The sequence below is a fragment of the Macaca nemestrina genome, chromosome 2, assembly GCF_043159975.1.
Source record: "Macaca nemestrina isolate mMacNem1 chromosome 2, mMacNem.hap1, whole genome shotgun sequence".
NCBI lineage: Eukaryota > Metazoa > Chordata > Mammalia > Primates > Cercopithecidae > Macaca > Macaca nemestrina.
The window spans coordinates 84,936,204-84,956,410 of NC_092126.1; the positions used below are offsets into that span (position 1 = coordinate 84,936,204).

Sequence of the window (20,207 nt, forward strand, 5' to 3'; positions counted from 1 at the left end):
ATTTTTAGTAGAGACAAGGTTTCACAGTGTTAGCCAGGATGGTCTCAATCTCCTGACCTCGTGATCCTCCTGCCTTGGCCTCCCAAAGTGCTGGGATTATAGGCATGAGCCACCACATGGCCTAAATCTGTGCTTTCTTATAGGACATTTCATCAAATACATATTCTTTGTCACTTGAGTGGCAACTCTTCCTGGATATTAATACTGTTTACAAAAAGTTAGGTCTAGAAAATGACATCGATTATTGTGAGACAAGTAACACATTTCTGTATATCCAAAATATATTTCATTAAATTTGACTCTTTTCCTAAATTTCCAATGTTGTTGTAGTGCTCGTTTTGTAATATTGTGCTTCTGTGTGCACATGTGCACTTACATAGAGGTTAAATGTGTAAAATAGAGTGTTATTCTCTTTGCTGGTCTCACTGCTTTAGCTGTTGTTCCCTTACAATTTGTTCTCTGCACAGCAGCTGGGTGAAGTTTTTGTTAAAACCCCCATGTTTTCCTTTCGAACTTAGCATACAGTGCAAACTCTACCGTGGCTGCTGCCTGATGCTGCAACGCACCTTCTTCCAGCCCTGCTCCAGTTCTCTGTGCCCTTGCCACACAGCTTACTTTCTCCAGTTCTCTAACATGTGGGGTCTGTCCTGCCCTAGTGCCTTTGACCTCTCTGTTCTCTCTCTTGGAAAGTTCTTTTATACTTTGTATAGTAGAATCCTTCCCATCCTTCCTGGCATAGCCCAAATGCTTCAGGATCAGAGAGACCTTCTTAGACTACTTCATCACATCACCCTTCTTTACATACTCTTCATGACACCCACCACGAGCTGACCCTATTGTATTTGTTTGTATACATCGTCTATATTCTCCTGCAAGAGTTCACCCTTGACTGTATTGGAAACAGATTGGAGTTGGCAGAAGATAACATGCAGAGCTCACTCAAGGGGACTTCCAGACATCTTTTATAGATAATATGAATTGCTAAATTTGCTTTTCATTTAAAACATTTCGTTTTATAAGACTTGGGTTAAAATACAGAATTCCATTGCAGTTGGAAAGAGTTACCAAATAGTTTATTATGCATGCTTGAATGCCAGTATTGCACAGCATGTAGTGCAGTCAGTATGAAACACTTTTTTTGAGGAACTGAAATGCCGGGTAAGAATTCTATGCTAAGCCTATTTCAGCCCCACAAATGAAGGCCTTTCCTATAAATGCAGTCTTGTATTTCCTTCCGGCCAGATAAATGCAATAAACTGTCATCATTGCTCTCTCCATTTTTGTTTAGTAAGAATGAGCCTCTTTAGGTGTTTGCAGAGTTATTTTGGCAGTCTAGTATTATTTCCACTATCATTAGCTTTTACCCTTAGGTAGAACCTGGACTTTGTGTTTTCACCTATCCAATTTTCATTACATTTCATGTAATTCATAGAAATTAAAGTTTCACTCAGATACTCTTGACTGCATAGCAACAAACCTATTTTGGAGTATTAAAACAAGGTTTTAATATAGAAACTGTTTCAGCCTTTTGTTTTAAACTATTGATTTCCTACATAGTTTGGAGATTTTTTTTAGATACCAGCTCTCTTCAGTAGTTCTGATTCTCTTAGGACTTTTATAGAAACATCTGTAAAAAATGGTATAATAACTTTTATATTATTCAGCACCTTTTTTTTTTTTATTCGGAATGGTTTGTGTGCTCTTATTCTGATGAAAAAGAAGATGAAAACATTGTTTTCTAATTGTTGGGAAATGTTGTGGAACCTGACTTTTTGATCACTTTCTGCCAGTGCTAGGGCCTGTTTACCTACTCGTTCCCACTTGGCTCTGCCAGCTGGGGCTGCCTTAACTGGTTTCCATGCTCCTATGAGGGAGTTCTTAGGTAAACGTCAAGTCTGCGTCAGAAATAAACGTGGAGAGCCATCTCTTTCCAAATGTTCAGTGCAAGACAGAGCAACAGGTTCTGCTTCGAGAATTATTACTGGAGACACCATCCACACATGCAAGCATTCTGTACCAGGTAGTACACTGACAATTTGGAACAAAGATAGACACTGCCATCTTGGTTCAGAAGGCCTCCTAATAATGGCATTCTAGAAGAGAAAACCTGGATTATGTAGCCTAAGATATGGTCTTGTTCTGGTAGAACACGTGTGAATAGGAAACGCATCGTAGCCCTTGCTGATACTGTCACTAGGGTCTAGATCCCCATTGGGCTTAAGCAGAGATGGGTAATTTTGGCTTTTTCTTAAAATATCCCAGCAGTCTGAACTAAAAATACGGAGATATTATAAACCTGTATTTGCCTGAAAACAAGATTGTCACCAATCTCAAAAGTCAGAAAGAAATCATTCTTTCTCATACTCTGTATAATAGCTATAAGAGGGAGGGGAATGGAAAGGTATTTTGGAGTTTAAAAGTAGTAAAACACAGAACCATGAATCCTGCTTGCAACTTTAATAAAATTTGGGTATTTTCTTAGTAGAACACCTTTTCTATTCCTGAGTTAGGCTACAAGGACTGCCCATTATGAAACCAAGCTAGAAACTACCTTAAGGTTAAATACCTTAAGGAGAAGTAACTAACCTTTGCAGCAGTGGGGAACAGTCACAGCTCTGAGACCCCATCTCTGGTCAGTGACCAGAGATATCTGAGAGCTGATGGGCTGCAGTGGGGAGAAGGACTGGCTGCTACAGGAAATAAACCTTATTTCAGACCCAACTGGAAATGATCTCTTATTTAATATGTTGGGGTTTTTTTACATGTTTTTAGGGAATTTTTAGATTCACATTTCAGGAGACTATTCTGTATTTGAGCCTTTGGGTTTTGCTGAAGAGCATAGAACCCTAAAAACCTAATGTGATCTTAGAACTTCCTTAATTTCTTTCTTTCCACTCTTAGTCTCTTTTCTCATTTCCTTTCACTGCTTTGAAAATTAACACCTGCTATGGAAATCAACTTTAGGCTGCTTTCATTGGTAGCCAGTGTTTAAAAATCAATCCTGGCAACTAATGTAAAATGAAATTTGGAAGACGTCTTGATTCTCATGGACTTGTGCAAGCTGAAGTTATTAAAGAGGATTAGGAACCACAGCTGGTGAGCAGATGGAATGCTTATAATTTCACAATGTTAGGTAGCTGTAAACTCAAATCTGCACAAAACTTCTTTGCTTTTTCTCTAGTTTATTTCACTTCATTTTCCTGGACTGTAACTCTGGGCAAGTACGATTGTTTAATTGTTGGAGATGATGAGCCTTAATAGGTTCCTCATTTAGATGGCATCATTTAAATTCTGGTCGTACAATTTCATACTCAGAATTTCATTTTAGAAACCAACTATTTAATAATGGACTTATTAACGGCACAATAAGTAGGAAATGGTTTTACCTTTTGTTCAAAATGTAGAAATGCATTTTAAATTTGAGCAATGAAGACTGGTTCACAGTAATTGCAACTAGACAATATAACTACTTGTTTCTTAAAGAAATGCTTGACTCCATCAGTTCCTTCAGCTTTTTCTGTGTTCATTTCTACTAGAAATTCCTGTGTCATAGAAAAAAGTCTCTTAAAGCCACCTTCTTCAATGGCTCTGCTATCTAATCACAGGCTGCCTGCTCGCTATGTATTCCCTGCACCCATGACTACTTCTCTGTTTGTTCTGCCTTATCATAATATAGGGGCCTTACACATGCACAGAGCAACTGTTTGCCCTCTTAGAAACATAAGCCTAGACCATATTTTCTGGGCTGGTAGGTTAGTGTTTTCTCCACAAAGGAAAGTGTTTGTGAGACTTTCATCCAGTGACTGCTAGGAAGGTCAAATTAGGAACTTTATTCTACAAATACAAAGACATTAACTTATACTTTACGTTAGTGGTTGTTGCTTTATTTAAGAATGGAATTAGTGTCCAATCTACAGTTTAGCACCTCTTTATCCTCACTGAAAGTCTTTAGAGAAATGGCTGCTAAGGTGGAGTTTCTTCAAATACAGAAAAACAGCTGGAGCCGTAAATAAGTTGAGCAGCCTGGATGCACTCTGTAGTAGCTGGTTGGGAAGAAAACAACACACGGATATTTCAGGTGGTGCCACACAACAAACAGCTGTACTTTATGGTCTGAGATAGTCTCTGTTCTTTTGGAACTGGTGTGTGCTGCTTTTGCAGTCAGCTGCAAAAAAATACTATAGTATGTCTTTTGGAAGCAATTACTGCATGATTCTCAGTGTTCCAGCTTCAAAACATCCTGAGTGTTCCATTTCTATACGTGCGGGAGAAGAGGATAAATTACCAATGCTTTGGCATGAAGTAATCTGGAGAATTATTATGGGATTGGTCTTTCTTGACCAGCTTTTGAAATGACTTTCGGTAGCTTCTCTTTGGATTTCCAAACTGACCTTCTGTAATTGGATGTGGCCTCTTACAGAAGCAGTAGTATAAACATGTTTAAACTTCGAATGTAATTATTTTGTCCTGAACCAAGTAGTCTAGCAGTCTCTTCCAGCGGATAGATTTGTTTATCTTAAGTAAAGTTAATCTCCCTGCCTTACCCTTGTTACCTTTGGGCACAGGAGATGGCAGGAGAAGAGGTTTTGGATGGCCCCCAAGAAGAAATAGACTTGGACCAAAAATCAGAAGACCTGAAGATTTGATACTAGGTTCTTTTAGATTTTCCTGTGCGATCTTGACCAGATTCATGAAATCTCTGATTTGCTGAATCTATAGTAAATGTGTATAATAATATCTAATATGTATTTGCATATGTTTGGTATATGTATTGTTATGCGACGACTGACAGAACAAAGTAGCACAGACTAGGTAGCTTACACAACACAATTTTATCTTCTCACAGCTCTAGATGCTAGAAGTCAGACTGCAGTGTTCATAGGGTTGGTCCTTCAGGGCCATGAGGGAAGGATCTATTCTAGGCCTCTCTCTATGACTTGTAGCTGGCCATTGTCTCCCTCTGTCTTCACATCCTCTTCCCTGTGTGTGTGTCTGTGTCCGAATTTCCTCCTCTTCTAAGGACACCTGTCATGTTAAATTAGAGCCCACCCTAATGAGCTCTTATTAACTTAATTATGTCTTTAAAGGCCCTATCTCCAAATATAGTCAAATTATGAGGCACTAGGGGGCCAATCCAGATTTTTTTGGTCATTCATTTTTTTTTCTTTTGTGTTGTCTTATCTATTATATTTTCCTCTTGTGCGTTTTTATTTCTCACCCAGTTTAGTCCATGACCTTAATGGCCGCTTTTGCTCACAACTGCCCCTCGGGCTCAATAAGCTCACTGTTGTCCAGGGTTTATACACCTCAGCTGTTAGGAGATGGAGATCAGATGAATATGGTTTATCATCTGTAGAGTGAAATGTGGCTACTAAGTGGTGCCATTACAGAGCCAATTTGGGGTGTAAATCTAGTATTTCGGCTCTTGGACTTTTTAAACTGAATCTTTAAATAGAACACTAGTTTCATTCGGGGGGGGGAATATACATGCAAAAGACATTAAGGCCTATGATGAATGTCATGTTTTGAACAACAAGGACAGCTCATTTGGACAACGGAAATCCATCTGCAGGGCTTAAGAGAATCCTTTATTTTATACAGAAACTGAATATGTTCCAAATACTATAAATGTTATTAAAGGCTTAGAATGAGATAGCAATAGCGCATAGCTTTGGCCTAGAGTAGGTGGGCTTGAAAACAATTCGACTTCTTTTACATTGACCCTGGATTTGTGGATGTCTGTTCTATCATAATATGTTTTAGAGAATAAAATGGAAAAATAATATTAAGTATTCTAATTTTCTAATTTCTAATTTAAGCTCTCTTGTAATACCAGAGAGCTTCTATTCCTCAGAATGGTCTCAATTCTGGAGAACAGCCTCTTGCAAGTAGCATTTTCTGTATAGACATTTCTTGCCTGCTGGCCCAATCTTAACTTTTCATTTTAGTTCATTTCTCAGTTCAATGCATTTAGAAGACAGTGCATTTTTCTTTTCTGGACTAGGGCAGATGGTGCTGTCACTTTTGATTATCTGGTTTTTTTTTTTTTTAAAGGGAAATGTTGATTAGGAAGAGCAAGAATTGAAATACCACCAGATTAAATTGAGAGCAGAAATTATACAATCCAAAAAGAGGCAAATCTGTTCTATGTTTTTCTGCTTAGTTTACTATAGTTTATGTTTGACGTTCTAGATTTCAAGTTTGATATATTTTAAGAGATCATTTTAGGATAGCTTTTGGGTTATGAGTTTGCTTTGTTTCTGCTTTCTAGAAGATACGGAAGATAGAAATGTTTAGATGGTTTTCTTTTTCTAGTCACATTTAAGTAAGAAGATCCTCGGGTAAGAGTAGCTTTTAGCAAATCCAAAATGTTTGGATAATTTCTGCTTTATGCCACTGAAATCTCTCACTTGCAGTCTAGTGGCACTTTGTATTTTCTTACTGTTTGGCGATCTAATCTTAAATTAGAATACTTAACAGGTGTTCCAAAACAGAAGTCACAAGGAAGTGGACAAAGGGGCCCAGAAGACAGCTTGAAGAGCCTCCTGCTGGCTACATTTAGGGCAAATTTAGTGTCCAAAAAATAATGATGGTGGTGAAGTGTAGCAGATTTTAACACATTGAGTTAAAAAAAAAAGAATCTGGGTTCAAGATAGTTTAAAAGTGGGAGAGAGAACTAATAAACATAGAAGGAATGACAGAATTAGAAAAATCGCCATCTGGAAACTACCAATATAATGATACATGCTAGAGATCATCGGTGTTTACTGTAACCATCAGCTGAAAGGGGAGAACGTGTTTTGACAATGGAGACAGGTTTTACACAATACCTTAAGCAAGTGACCAAACTGAGCATCACCTAATAGTTCAGACAGAACTGTGTATGTTCTCATGTCATAGGATGGGAAGTATACCTGTAAACAGTTCTTCCCCAAAATTCTTAGCCTGTATCTAATTATGAGGAAATAGCATCACACTACAGATAGTGATATATATTATATAAGAAAACTGGCCTGACCACTCCAAAAATGTCGACTTTATGAAGACAAAGTATAAGGGATTACTGTTCCAGATTAAGAAAGATTAGTAAAAACCTGACAACTAATGCATGCTTGGTCCTCGATTCGATCCTGAATTAGGAGAAAAAAAATTAAAGACTTTGTTGGAACAGTTGAGAAAATTTAAACATGGATTTTAATTTCAAATTTATTCGATTAATGTTAAATCTGATTGTAGTAATGTGTTTGTGTTTATGTAGGAGAAGCTCCCTGTTCTCAGGAAAGAATTGCTGAAGTTTTGAGGGTGAAGTGTCATGAGATCAATAACTTTCTTTCAAATGGTTGTGAAAAAACGTGTGTGTGTATATATATATATAAGTAGAGATCAAATGTGAGCATGCAAGTATAGCAAAATGTTAATAAGTTGACCAATCTATGTGTTTTTCTTAGCTCAGGCTGCTATAACTATACCATAAATTGGGTGGCTTAAGCAACAAACATTTATCTCTTACAGTTCTGAAGGCTGGGAAGTCCAAATCAGGGTGCCAGCATATTTGGTGTCTGGTGAGGTCTGTCTTGCTGTTTTATATAGATGGCACGTTTGTGCTGTGTCCTTGTGTGGCTGAGAGAAGAAAGCGAGCTCTCTCAGTACCCTTATAAGGACATCAGTCCCATTTATGAGGGCTTTATCCTCATGACCTCATCTCATTCTAATTACCTTCTAGTGCCATCACTTTAGCGCGTAGGGTTTTAAGATACACGAATTTTGGGAGGGCACAAGCATTTAGTCTCTAACAGTGTTCATAGTACTGCTCCAGCTTTTCTATAGATTAAAAATGTTTTAAAAATGTATTTTTGGCCGGGCGCGGTGGCTCAAGCCTGTAATCCCAGCACTTTGGGAGGCCGAGACGGGCGGATCACAAGGTCAGGAGATCGAGACCATCCTGGCTAACACGGTGAAACCCCGTCTCTACTAAAATATACAAAAAACTAGCCAGGCGAGGTGGCGGTCGCCTGTAGTTCCAGCTACTCGGGAGGCTGAGACAGGAGAATGGCGTGAACCCGGGAGGCAGAGCTTGCAGTGAGCTGAGATCCGGCCAGTGCACTCCAGCCTGGGCGACAGAGCAAGACTCCGTCTCAAAAAAAAAAAAAAAAAAAAAATATTTTTACAAATCGAGCAATTTCACATAAAACTTTGCATTTCTAGATTCCCTAGAAAAATGGGAATGTCTGCCTCAGACCCACGATACCCCAAGAATAACTGATTGGCTGCATGGCAGCTGCCCCCTCAGATAGGGTGAGGTTTTTCCATTTTCCATAGTCCTTACCCTTCCCTTTTGTTTTATATACCCACCTTCTCCACTCATTGATACTACCTGCCTAATGGCGATAGGCATTTTAGTATGTACCCACACATGTAACTCTTGCTGATTCCTTGGGGTGGTGGTAGGTTGTGTCATGGATGGTAATGACTTTTTTGTATGCTGAAACTCTTGAGCCCTCCGGATTTGGTACCCGTATCAGCTGATGAGCTTCACTTGGCTCCTTGGCCACAAGCTGAGTATCTAGCCTTATTCCCAAATAATTCAGTCATCTGAGACATAATTAAGGAAGTGTAGATGTAAACACTGTTCAAAACTTGCTGGATAGGAGGTATACATACTAAAATTATCTTTCAGATGCAACATATTAGAAATTGTACTCTGGATTCCACCTGTGAGTTGGCACAGTCTTGCAAAAAGTATTGAATAAGTTGCCTGAAAAAAATTTAATATGGCATGCCAAGTCTTAATGAAAAAACATTTTGTGGAAACGTTTGTAGACTCCCATGCAAAAAGTAGTGTATGAACTTTAATTACCTTTGTTAAGTTGTTCTATCCTGTATTTAAGCGACTACTTTCCTGTTACATACCCAGGGAGGGTACCAGCTCTTGCTGGATAATCATGGTCTTGAGCCTTCACCCAGAATACAAGAGCTGTATCTGGCAGAGGTTAGGGCTCAGCTAGCAGTGAACAGTTCAAACATACAGGGAAGAAGAGGAAAGGACTGGTTCTAGAGTTAATCTGGCCAAGCAAACATATCTACCTCATACTTCATCTATTTTTGTGGGTTTGCATCCCTGTATAATTTGATGTTCTGAAAAACACTAGCAGCTTTTGGCCGGGTGTGGTGGCTCACGCCTGTAATCCCAGCACTTTGGGAGGCCGAGATGGGTGGATCACTTGAGGTCAGGAGTTTGAGACTGGACTGGCCAACATGGTCAAACCCCGTCTCTACTAAGATACAAAAATTAGCCAGGCATAGTGGCACACACCTGTAATCCCAGCTACTCAGTGGGCTGAGGCAGAAGAATCGCTTGAACCCGGGAGACGGAGGTTGCAGAAAACCGAGATCGTGCCACTGCACTCTGGCCTGGGCAACAGAGTGAGACTCTGTCTCAAAAACAGAACAAAAGAAAACAAACACTAGCAGCTTTTGTCCAGTTCCATGCATATACATGATTTTTACATTGTGAAATGAACACAAAGATTTTTCTTAGGGAATCTGACAGAAATGAACACAGAATCTTACTAGTATTTCAGTTCATTAAAGACCTAGACCTGGCACTCTGTGTTGCCCCTCTTATTACCCAGGGTGTTACATAGCATTTGCCTGAAGGAGCCCATTTCCCTGTGAGTGGGTTAATGCAAATGTTCCCGGTAAGACTTGACTCAAATCGTAGTCTCAGGGAGGGCAACGGGGGAATCATCCTGTCCAATGAATTCCAGAAATAGCAACAAAAGCTCAGAGAAAATTAGCCCCTGTTGTCCCATTGACATTCTCTGGCCATCGCTCCTGTCCAGCTGGGCACACTGCTTGGAAAAGAAATTCATTTGTGTTTCTCTCCTTTCTCTTAAGGTTCCAGAACCTGATTGGAACCTAGGCCGCTCTTGAAAATATTTTCCTGGAATGGAAAGCAACTGCATACAACATACGTTTACCTGCCTGCTGCTTTCTTTTTTGGTGTTGAGAGTCTGATATTCCCTTGGCTACCTTTCAGGATTTCAAACAGAGTAACCACTTCACGGGCAAAATGGCTAGCAAGATATTTATCTTTGTATTTTTAGCATCAGGATGATTGATATCTCAAGATATTTCTGGAATATTTGTTTTTTGAGATTAACCGCATTGTCCTTATATTATGCAAGTTTATTCTTCGTCTTGTGATTTTCGACATCTTTAATATTTGTATTTAAAACCACTGTGGATCGTAGTCACTACATGGAGAGTCTTAGATAATTAATTCTTCTTTTGAATGCACTTATTGATTCCTTTTTTTTCCCTAGCATAAGTAATATTTCAAAATTGAAGATGGCCAATATTCTTTTTCTGAGTAGAAAACCAATTCAACACATATTCATTGTTGCTATTGTTGTTTGTTTGGAGACAGAGTCTCACTTTGTTGCACAGGCTGGAGTGCAGTGGCGCCATCTCAGCTCACTGCAGGCTTCAACTCTCGGGTTCCAGTGATCCTCCCACCTCAGCCTCCCAAGTAGCTGGGACTACAGGCATGTGCCACCAAGCCCAGCTAATTTTTGTATTTTTTGTAGAGATGGGGTCTTACTATGTTGCCTAGGCTGGTCTTGAACTTCTGGGCTCAAGCTTTCTGCCCACCTTGGCCTCCCAAAGTGCTGGGATTACAGGCATGAGCCACCACATCCAGCCATCGACACACATGTTTAGTACTGTTTTCTTTTGTCCCCATTCATGCTTATCAGCATTAGTAGGCATTGACTGGGTATCTAGCTTGTCCTTATTATTGAGTAGTCACATTTCTCTTTTTCAGCTAAAATTATTTATTTGTTTCTTTTTTGTTTGTTTTTATATTGATTGTTTACTATTGGCTTTAGACTTCTTACCTCCAAAATGAACATGATCAGAAGCCACACATTTTCCATGCCCCTAGTTCGTTATACATGATTTGTTAAAGAGAGTAGCTATGTCAGCTCCTTGGCAGATCTGAGAAAGCATATGATGTTATGACAGGCATATCTACAAATGAGCCTTGTGGATAAGAACTAGACAGAAGATTTAGAGAGAAATAATGTTGATGTCATCCCATTGGAATGATAGAGCTGTTACAACCAGAAATACATTCTATAGCTAGTAGCTAAGCGTGTAGCTGTATTTCTTTTCTAAGAAGGAAAAAATGTGAAATAAACCAAAGAAGTAAATTATGTATATAAAGGAGGATATTTTAATTAGTTTAGGTCTTAACAGTTATTCAAACAGTCTGAACTTGGGTTTCTTTTTGGAGCAAACATGACAACCATTATTTATGGAAAGTTTAAATTTCACATGACACATCTTCCCTCTATGTGTGTGGGTTTCTTTCTCTCTTTTCTTTCTTTCTTTCTTTCTTTCTTTCTTTCTTTCTTTCTTTCTTTCTTTCTTTCTTTCTTTCTTTCTTTCTTTCTTTCTTTCTTTCTTTCTTTTCTTTCTTTCTTTCTTTCTCTCTCTCTCTCTCTCTCTCTCTCTCTCTCTCTCTTTTTCATTTCTTTTAAAAAAAAACATTTACTTTGCTTGTGTGTTTTCATTTCAACCTTCCCTTTACTAAAAAATGCTTTATTTCCTTGGTGTAGGAGATTTGCTTTTAGGGAAAAGGAAAGACTTGTGTCTCTAAGCTGAGCCTCCTTTTCCTTTTTTAGCATTTCCAGATAGACTAGTTCTCAGCTGACTGTGGACATGTTTGAATTAGAGGCTCCCATCTTAGCTCCTTTTCAAAAACTTTCCTATCATTAAATGTGCCTATATCTGCAAAACAAAATATCCCTTCTCAGTTTGAAACACTATCCAAGAGTGCCTTATTATTATTATTAATTAATTAATTAATTAATATATATTTTGAGACAGAGTGTCACTCTGTCACCCAGGCCGGAGTGCAATGGTGCAGTCTCAGCTCACTGCAACCTCTGCCTCCTGGGTTCAAGCGATTCTCCTGCCTCAGCCTCCTGAGTAGTTGGGATTACAGGTGTGCGCCACCATGCCCAGCTAATGCCATTCAACTACTAAGAAGGCAGCAATGTAGAAAATGGTTTTCATGTTCATCCACCGCAGCTGTGATCACCAGCAAGGTTGAATCAGGTGGAAAATGGTTTCGATCTGTTTATTTAGCTGCTTCAGTGTGAGGAATAAGAAATATAAAGTTTGCTTACACGATTTGTGTCTGAGTTCACTTACTTACTGCACACCAGAAGGTGAAAAATAGCCCCTGAGAATGAAGAATAAGAAACTTGTCCTCTGACCTTGCACCAGAACCTTGCGTTTCTGCATCTGGGGCAATCTCTTGTTTAGTTGGCACACACCAAATACCAAATTCTTAAGAGGGGAAGAAATTAAAACAAGACAGAGTTTTCAGCTTGAATAAAAAAGATATCCTAAAGGCAAATCAGCAGAATTCTTTTTTGTTTTGTTTGCTTATTTTTGTGAGGAGATTAGTTATTCTTCTTTCCTTCACAATATGGGAGGTGTGTGTATGAGAGAGACAAGAGAAAAAGAACAAAAAAGGAAAAAAAGAAAGCATGCCACCAAACAATGGCTTCATCCAAACTCTGACATACAGTCTTCCTACAGCTGGGCTCTGAAACTGTTTTATGGAAACAGTGGTCATTCAGTTGACTTCGAGGCACACTTAAATCATGCTTAGGGAGAGATAGGCCAAGGGCTTAGTTAACTCACTTATTTAGGTCGTAGAGTTGTGAATTTTGACATTTTCATACTAAACTGTTAGCTTTTGTACAAGAGTTTATTGTTTATGTGGGAAGTAACTGTCACTTTAAAACAGATTTTATTTTTACTCTTGTTTGGTGCAAATTGTGTGCCCGGGTTTTATTTACCTTTTCCTTCTTAGTCTGTGGCAGCACAAATGGAAAAGTGTTAAATAAATGTGGTGTAAGTGTATTTTTCTCTCTTTTTACCCATATTTACAATTAGAAGCTTGAAAGAAGACAGAATTCTATCTGGCCTTGGTACCACGTTTCTCCTAATATGAGGAGCTAGTGACCAGACACGATAGGGCAGTGATTGCATTGTCACTACCTTCCCTCCCCATGCCCTGCCATTTTTATTTTTTATCTTCTCAGAATCCTTTGTTTATTTGGCCCCATTCAAGGCCCACTTTTTAAATTCTTCCTTTTCTCATATACATTCCCTGCAGATAGGTGGCCTTTGCTCTGTTCATTTGACAACCTTTTCTAAGTTAAAAGCAAACAAGAAAACCAACATAAACCTTCCCATAGGACTGAGCAGGTCTCCTCTGCTGCCTTCTCTTTCTCCCATCTACCTCAAGGCCAACACCCCACCAGTGTCAACCCCGTGTTTTCTTTCTCAATGTCCTCTCCCTCAGGATCCCCAGATCTCTTTTAACTCTTCATGATACAGTCAACAGAAAGGTTCTACTTGCTTTGGGACCATGTATTAGACTTGCGGCCCTGGAGAAATCACATCTACTCTCTGAGCCTCAGTTTCCTCATTTGTTCCTTATCTTCCTTCCTCAGTCAACAAAGACACCTACGAATGGTGTGCCCAGCACCGGAGATGAGAACCGTGATGAGCTAAGTAGGCATAAGTTCCTGTCCACCACTGTGAAATGGAGCAGAGAGTGTCCATCTTGCAGGGGACATTGTAAAAATTAGCAAGGTGGTGATGCATAGACCACCATGTATGTAGGTGCTCAGGAAATGTCAGTTTTTGTGATTATAATGAAAGGCAAACAGACAAGGCAAGTCCTGACCTCTCTTTGGAAGTTGTTTTTATCTTTGAAGGACCTTTCCCTTGTATTTCTGGCTTTTACCTGAAATTCAATCTTTTTGATTTCGGACAGTTTTTTTTTTTTTTTTTTTTTAATTCCTTTTAATCTAGCCTCTTTCTCTAATTTTTCTTTTTTTCTGTTAAAAGCATAGCCATTTCTTCTGCCATGTGTGTTTGAAAGCAAGGTGGGAGGGGCTTTCCAGTTTGTGTGGGACAAAGCATCCTGTTTTAACTCCGTTCTTTTATAGTGTATTTCTAGTGCATAGTCCTGAGGATGTTTTATTTTCTGATCCCTTTAATTCTTCCCTTCTTTCTGTGTTGAGTTGGTGATTGTCCCTCTTCTACACTTTTATTACTCCAAGGATAGGGTCTGACTTGTTGCCTTTGTAAGAAAATCTAAATGCCTTCTTCATAGCAGGAGGAAACAGTTACCTCCTTCAACTGGCTGTTTGAACATAGCTATGTGAGTGTTTGAAACCATAGGGTCCTTCAAATTCTAGAATAACCAGAAATTGAGAACACGTTGTCTTTAACAACGGAACCAGTTCATTTATTGTGACTATGCTTATGTTTTGTTTTGATTTTTTTTTAACCGACAGTTAACTTTTGAGATCATACAATATTTACAGTTTACTTAGCAGAGGCTTCCAGAAAATGTGAGGGTATGTCCACTTTTGGTTTATGGACACAATTTATATCTTAACATGAATACATAGTTATAAATGAGCTTATGACATTTGGTCTTTTGAATGTGGGTTTTCTTTTAAAAGGTTGCAGTTTTCAAAAACATCATATTGCCACCAGCCCATTTGTTTTTCTCACCAGACTAAAGGTAGCATGTCCTACTAAACAGAACACAACAGGAAAAAAGATAAGGAACAAATCCTTTTTAAGTTTGGAGTGGTGCCAACTACAAGTTTTTGGTATTTTTAATATAGACTTTGTTCATTTATTTAGTCAAGAAGTGTCTATTGAGCATTGCACGTGTATGGCCTATGCTGGGTGCTGCGGGTAATGGTGATTGTGTCCTAGGGCAGGGGTCACTGAACTATATAGTCTCCCTGTAGCCTGTTTTTGTATGGCCCACAAACTAAGAGGTTGTTAACATTTTAATGCGTTATGAAAAAAAAAAACAAAAAACAGAATATGCAAGAGACCTATATGTGGCCCACAAAGTTTAAAATATTTATTTGATCCTTTAGGAAAAAATTTGCCTACTCTAGACCCTGTGGTGTCTCTGACTTCCTCAATCTTATGTTTGTTGGTAAGAAAGACCAGAAATAAGCGAACAAATAAGCAAGATAATTCTTTTCAGATTTTGATAATTGATAAGGAAATAGGATATAAGAGTGACAGAAATGAGGCTGGGGTCAGGTGTAGCAGTTTAGGTGGGATTTTTTGAAAAGATGACTTTAAGATTAGACCTGAACAATAAGGACAAACAGGTCTGTGCAGAGCTGGGCGTATTAGCCCATCTCTCACTCCTTAGGTCCACATCCCCCTTCCCCTCCAAGTGCCTGCTTATTATACACAGGGCTCAGCTAAATGCTGGTTCCTGGAAAACCATTTCAGATGCCCTCTTTTGGGTTATCTTTACTATAGCACCCATTACAAGGCACTGTAATTGCCTATTTGGTTTCATTCTTTCCACCTCCCCTCCACTAGACTTGAAATATCTTGGGGGCAGGGACATATGTCTTAGTGATCATATCCCTCTAGCATTTAGCTCATGAACTAAGTTAAATGGAGTCTGCTATAAACTCAAAATTAGATTCCATCAAGCCCACTGTGAAAATCAAGAAGATCCTCTAACAAATTGCAGATTCTTAAGTTTAAGTTCTATTACTTGTCTTTTTTTGTACACATGCTTCCCACCTTGTACTCTCTTATCCAAGCACTATTCTTTCATTTCTAAAACCTAATTATGCCCCACCCCAAAAACATGCCCATTTACCTCATCTGATTAAAAGGCACCATCATCCATCCAGTTGAGCAAGCCAAAAACTAGGAATTATCCTTGGTGTGTTGCATTTCCTCACTCTTACCCATCACATCCAGTCCTTCAGCACCCATACCTCCTCAACTAGTCCTGTCTCACCGTCTTTACTCTCAGTTCTAGCCCAGGCCAGGTCTATCCTATCCTTTGCCTGGGCCACTGCAGCAATCCCTGAGTGGTCTTTCTGCTCCCTTGCTTACCTTCCTTATATTCATTGTTCACACAGGAGACAAACACATCTTTTCAAGCTCAAAAGATCTTATCTTTCCCTTTTCTTAAACACCCCAGTGACTGCCCATCAAATGTAAACATTTTAACTTAAGTAAACAAGTAAAAACAAGTAAATAAACAAGTAAAAATACAACTGAAAAATTTGAGCTCACAGCCCCAAATGGAGTAACCATTGTCTCTTCAACCACATCTTACTCTCAGTTTCCAGGTACCTTGGTCCCTCCACTTGCCCTTCTTAGGACCTATTCTCTGTTGCCTGTTAGATTATTAAATGTTAAAATGGAACCCTGTGTTAATCTCGTTAACATCGTGAACACTTAAAACTATACAGTGGCAAGTCAGTGAACCACAGTGAAACTCCATTCCCCAAAGACACCTTCATTCCTGATTTTCCTGGTAACATTTGTAATACCAAAAATTCGTGATAACAGGCAACGGATTTAATGATAACTCTAGTTAAAAGGCCTTGGGGAAGGAACTTGACAACCTTACTGCCTTCTAATGGTATTGTTTTTCCTTTTTTCTTTTTCGCAATGCAGAATATGAGTTGGAAGTAAAGAGGGTGCAAGACATTCTTTCGGGAATAGAGAAACCACAGGTATGTCTTCTGGATTTCTCAGCATAAATGACACTTTTTAAAGTATTTCAAATGTGCTTTTTTTCCCCTCCACCACACAGTAGGTAAGCAAAAGGGCTCCTTCCCTTTGCAGATTACTCATCAACTATGAAATAGTGTTCAGTTCAGTTATTAATGGAGCATGAGACATAGAACAGCGGCCTTCTGTGTGTAGTCATAATCCACTGAAATGTCTTTATTTAGGTGTTCTGAATGCAGTTAGATATTCTTTCCAAAGTTTCTTTCTTTTTTGTCTCTCTCTCTTTTTAGTCTACAGTTTTCTTTTGGTAGTTTTTTTTTTTTTTTTAACCTGTATAAATGTAGTAATAATAATTTTTGAAAACCTCAGTAATCCCAAGTATTTTTCCAAGTAAACTTCAAAAAGATATTTAACTATTAGCTGTGAAAAATAAGTCCAGAACATTGGGTGCAATGGCAGGAAAGAAAATGGTCGGAGTGGTGAGGTTTTGATTTTGCCAGGTGCTTTGAAATTCAAGTGAAAAATTCAGAATGTTGATCCAGCCTTTCATCTCAGATTAGAGCCAGAGTTCTTTGGAGTATTTTCTAGCTGAATTGGAAAACCTTGATTCTGCATATGTTTCAAATACTGAGGCTTTTTAACAGAAGAGTCCAAACATGCTTCAGGGTACATAGTTGAGTTTGACAACCTGAAAGCTGGAGGTGTGTTGACCAATAGGCATAATAAGGCACTTGTAGAGGATTGGGGTGTTGCTGTTTGGGGGCGGGGTGCGGGGAGTCTGTAGTTACTTTGGTGAGGAGCAGGCTGCCACTGGGGGTTTTTGAGCAAAGAACTTATGTAATCAGGGCTGCATTTTCAGAATGATCGAACAGTTGGCAGATGAGTTGGAGTGAGAAGAAGGGAGATGCAGGGAAGAGCAGTGTTAGAATCTACTACTGTAGTCCTGGTGAAAGGCTATGGGAGTCAGAATTAGGGTAGTAACATCTGTGTGGCAGGCAGCAGGGGATAGATACTAGAGCTGTTCTAGAGATAGAATACGGCACTATAACCTATTAGAATTGATATCAAATGTCAAGGATAACTGGGCTTTCAGGTTTCAATGCCTCCTCTCAAGAATTGCTTCCTCTAAGACGCCTCCCTGATTGCTGTCCATGCCCATCAAGTGGGAGGCTCTACCCCCAGCTTTGCTGTGCCCTCCATGGACTTCTGCTATTGTATTTAATACATTGTACTGCATCTACTTGTTTCTGTGTCTTTCCTGGTAACCTGTGGTTTCTCTAGAACAGGTTCACATCTTTGTCCTTTTTGTATCTTCAGTGCCATTCTTGGACATGCTGAGTTTGTTTCACTGTCAGGGAATCTGGAACGATAGATACAGCGGGCGGTCACAAATGTCTGGGAGGCCGATGCTGAGGAGCGCGGAGGAACAAGATACAAGACAGGGAGATCACATGTGTAGCAATGATACGTCACGTTGTAGGATTCGATGATAGCTTTGCAGACAGCGGGTGCAGTATAAGGGAGAGAGATTGGAAAAGGCGTGAGGGCAGAATCTTGGAAAAAGCTTATGTTTATAGTGTAGTAGAGAAGAAAACTCTGCGAGGAAAACAGAGGAATCATAATCAGAGAGAGGGCAGAGCAACGGGTTCACTCATGGTCCCAAATGTAGTTTCGGAACGTCATAGTCACTTCTTAGTTATGTTTATGCACATAGTGCTTTCTCTCAGATATTCCTAGTCACTGCTGCGCTGAAGAAGTGACACAATCTCTGTTTCTTGAGGGTGAGATGGCTCTAGCAAGATAAAGCCATATTTAGATTCATTGGTCCTTTTTCTTGATGCAGTATTTATTAGGCATTTAATCTTTTGAGGTTTTACGGCAGGTTAATAGGCTTTTTTAAGTAGCTGTGTTGTAAAATATAATAGGGTAGAAGCGTCATCTGAGAACTTTTGTTGGTATCATTTGGAAGCAAGGATTGCTTGGCTACAGAAGCACGTAGATGTTAGCTCTACCCATGACAGCCTGACCAGGCTGTTCTGCACCCATCATAGAGAATTGGCTTCTCAGAGCCTACTGCCTTTAGGCCCTTGAATCAGGTAGATGACTCCCCTTGTTTTCATTTGGTTCTCACTTAGTAGCCTTTTGAGAATTTGACTTCCTTGTTGCCAACAGAGAGAAAGTATGTGAGGCAGGTTGACAGTGCTGTCTAATCTACCAGATACTTCTGTTTCTCATTATGAATCAATTAACTGGCAATCTGATTGTATATATCTGATTCCATAAGTCTTATAGTTTGACATTCAAGTCTGACTCTGGAATCAGGGCTGCATTTTCAGAATGATCAAACAGTTGGCAGATGAGTTGGAGTGAGAAGAAGGGAGACGCAGGGAAGAGCAGTGTTAGAATCTACTACTGTAGTCCTGGTGAAAGCCTATGGGAGTCAGAATTAGGTGGTAATATCTGTGTGGCAGGAAGCAGGGGACAGATACTAGAGCCGTTCTAGAGATAGAATGTGGCACTATAACCTATTAGAATTGATATCAAATGTCAAGGATAACTGGGCTAGATTGTCTGAGTCACTGGGCAGGGGCCCGGACCTGGCGAATTCACTCAGGTAAATGCCACAAGGTAACAGCCTGTCTGCAGAGCCAGCCAGCTTACCTGGACTCCATTCTGTCTCGTTACCCTCCTCCAAACCTTTGAAGTGGCTTCTGGGTGAGATATTCAGTCAAAAGATAACATTTCCATATCAGCATGGCTTAGATGGGCACAGACATAGTCAATACAGCTGAAGAGTCTCCTTAGTCCTGTAAAGCTGGAGTTGTTAATTCTGCAGCATAAGCAGCACATTATCTTTCTAGGTTTGGAAAAGGCGGGTTGAGAAACTTTCTGGAGGTGAATAGAAACAAAGCCTCAGGTAGTTACACACTCCAGAGTCATTAAAGATCTGTAGATCAGCATTTATATCTCATGCCCTTTTAACAGTGAGGCTTGAACTTGCCAAAATACTACACCCTACCTTTTAAGCAGTTGGATGAAAATCACCTGATAGGAAGTGGGCGTCTCTGGACACAGTTGCTTTGCCAGCATGTGGGTGGTGGTTGGTGCTAACCACCCTGCATGTCTGATTCTCTGGATGGCAGTGTAAATATATCCGGGTTACCTGGGCTGAAGGCATAGCAGACAAGGGGAGTTTGTATGAAGAGTGCCATGCTTGTTCGTGCCTCCTGCTTTTGCACATGACTAAAACAACTTCTCTTTCTCTCCACCTGTATGTTTCCTATTGCTGCTGTAATGATTTACCACAAATTGAATGACTTAAAACAGTACAAATTTATTGTCATAAAGGTTTAGAGACCAGAAAGTCCAAAATGTCTCTGGCTAGGATATAATCAAAGTGTTGGCAGAGCTGTATTCTAGAGGCTTTGGGACATAATCTGTTTTCTTGCCTTTTCCCCTCTTGGCTCTGTCTGCAAAGTCAGCAACCATATTCCCCCAGCTTCTACTTCCCTTATCACATGCCTGTCTCCAACTGTCTTGACTCCTTCTTTCACTTATAAGGACCCCTGTGATTATACTGGGCCCATCCAGATAAT

At 39.5% G+C, this 20,207-nt stretch overlaps 1 protein-coding gene across 6 annotated transcripts in view; it reads left to right on the forward strand.

Moving 5' to 3' along the window:
• Window positions 1-20,207, forward strand: part of LOC105465664 (fibronectin type III domain containing 3B) — a 364,084-nt gene that overhangs the window by 232,510 nt on the left and 111,367 nt on the right. For all 6 annotated transcript variants that reach the window (XM_011714222.3, XM_011714227.3, XM_011714244.3 and 3 more), the window contains one exon: window positions 16,555-16,613. In XM_011714222.3, the coding sequence (XP_011712524.2) occupies window positions 16,555-16,613 (59 nt within the window). The remainder of the gene's footprint in view (window positions 1-16,554; window positions 16,614-20,207) is intronic.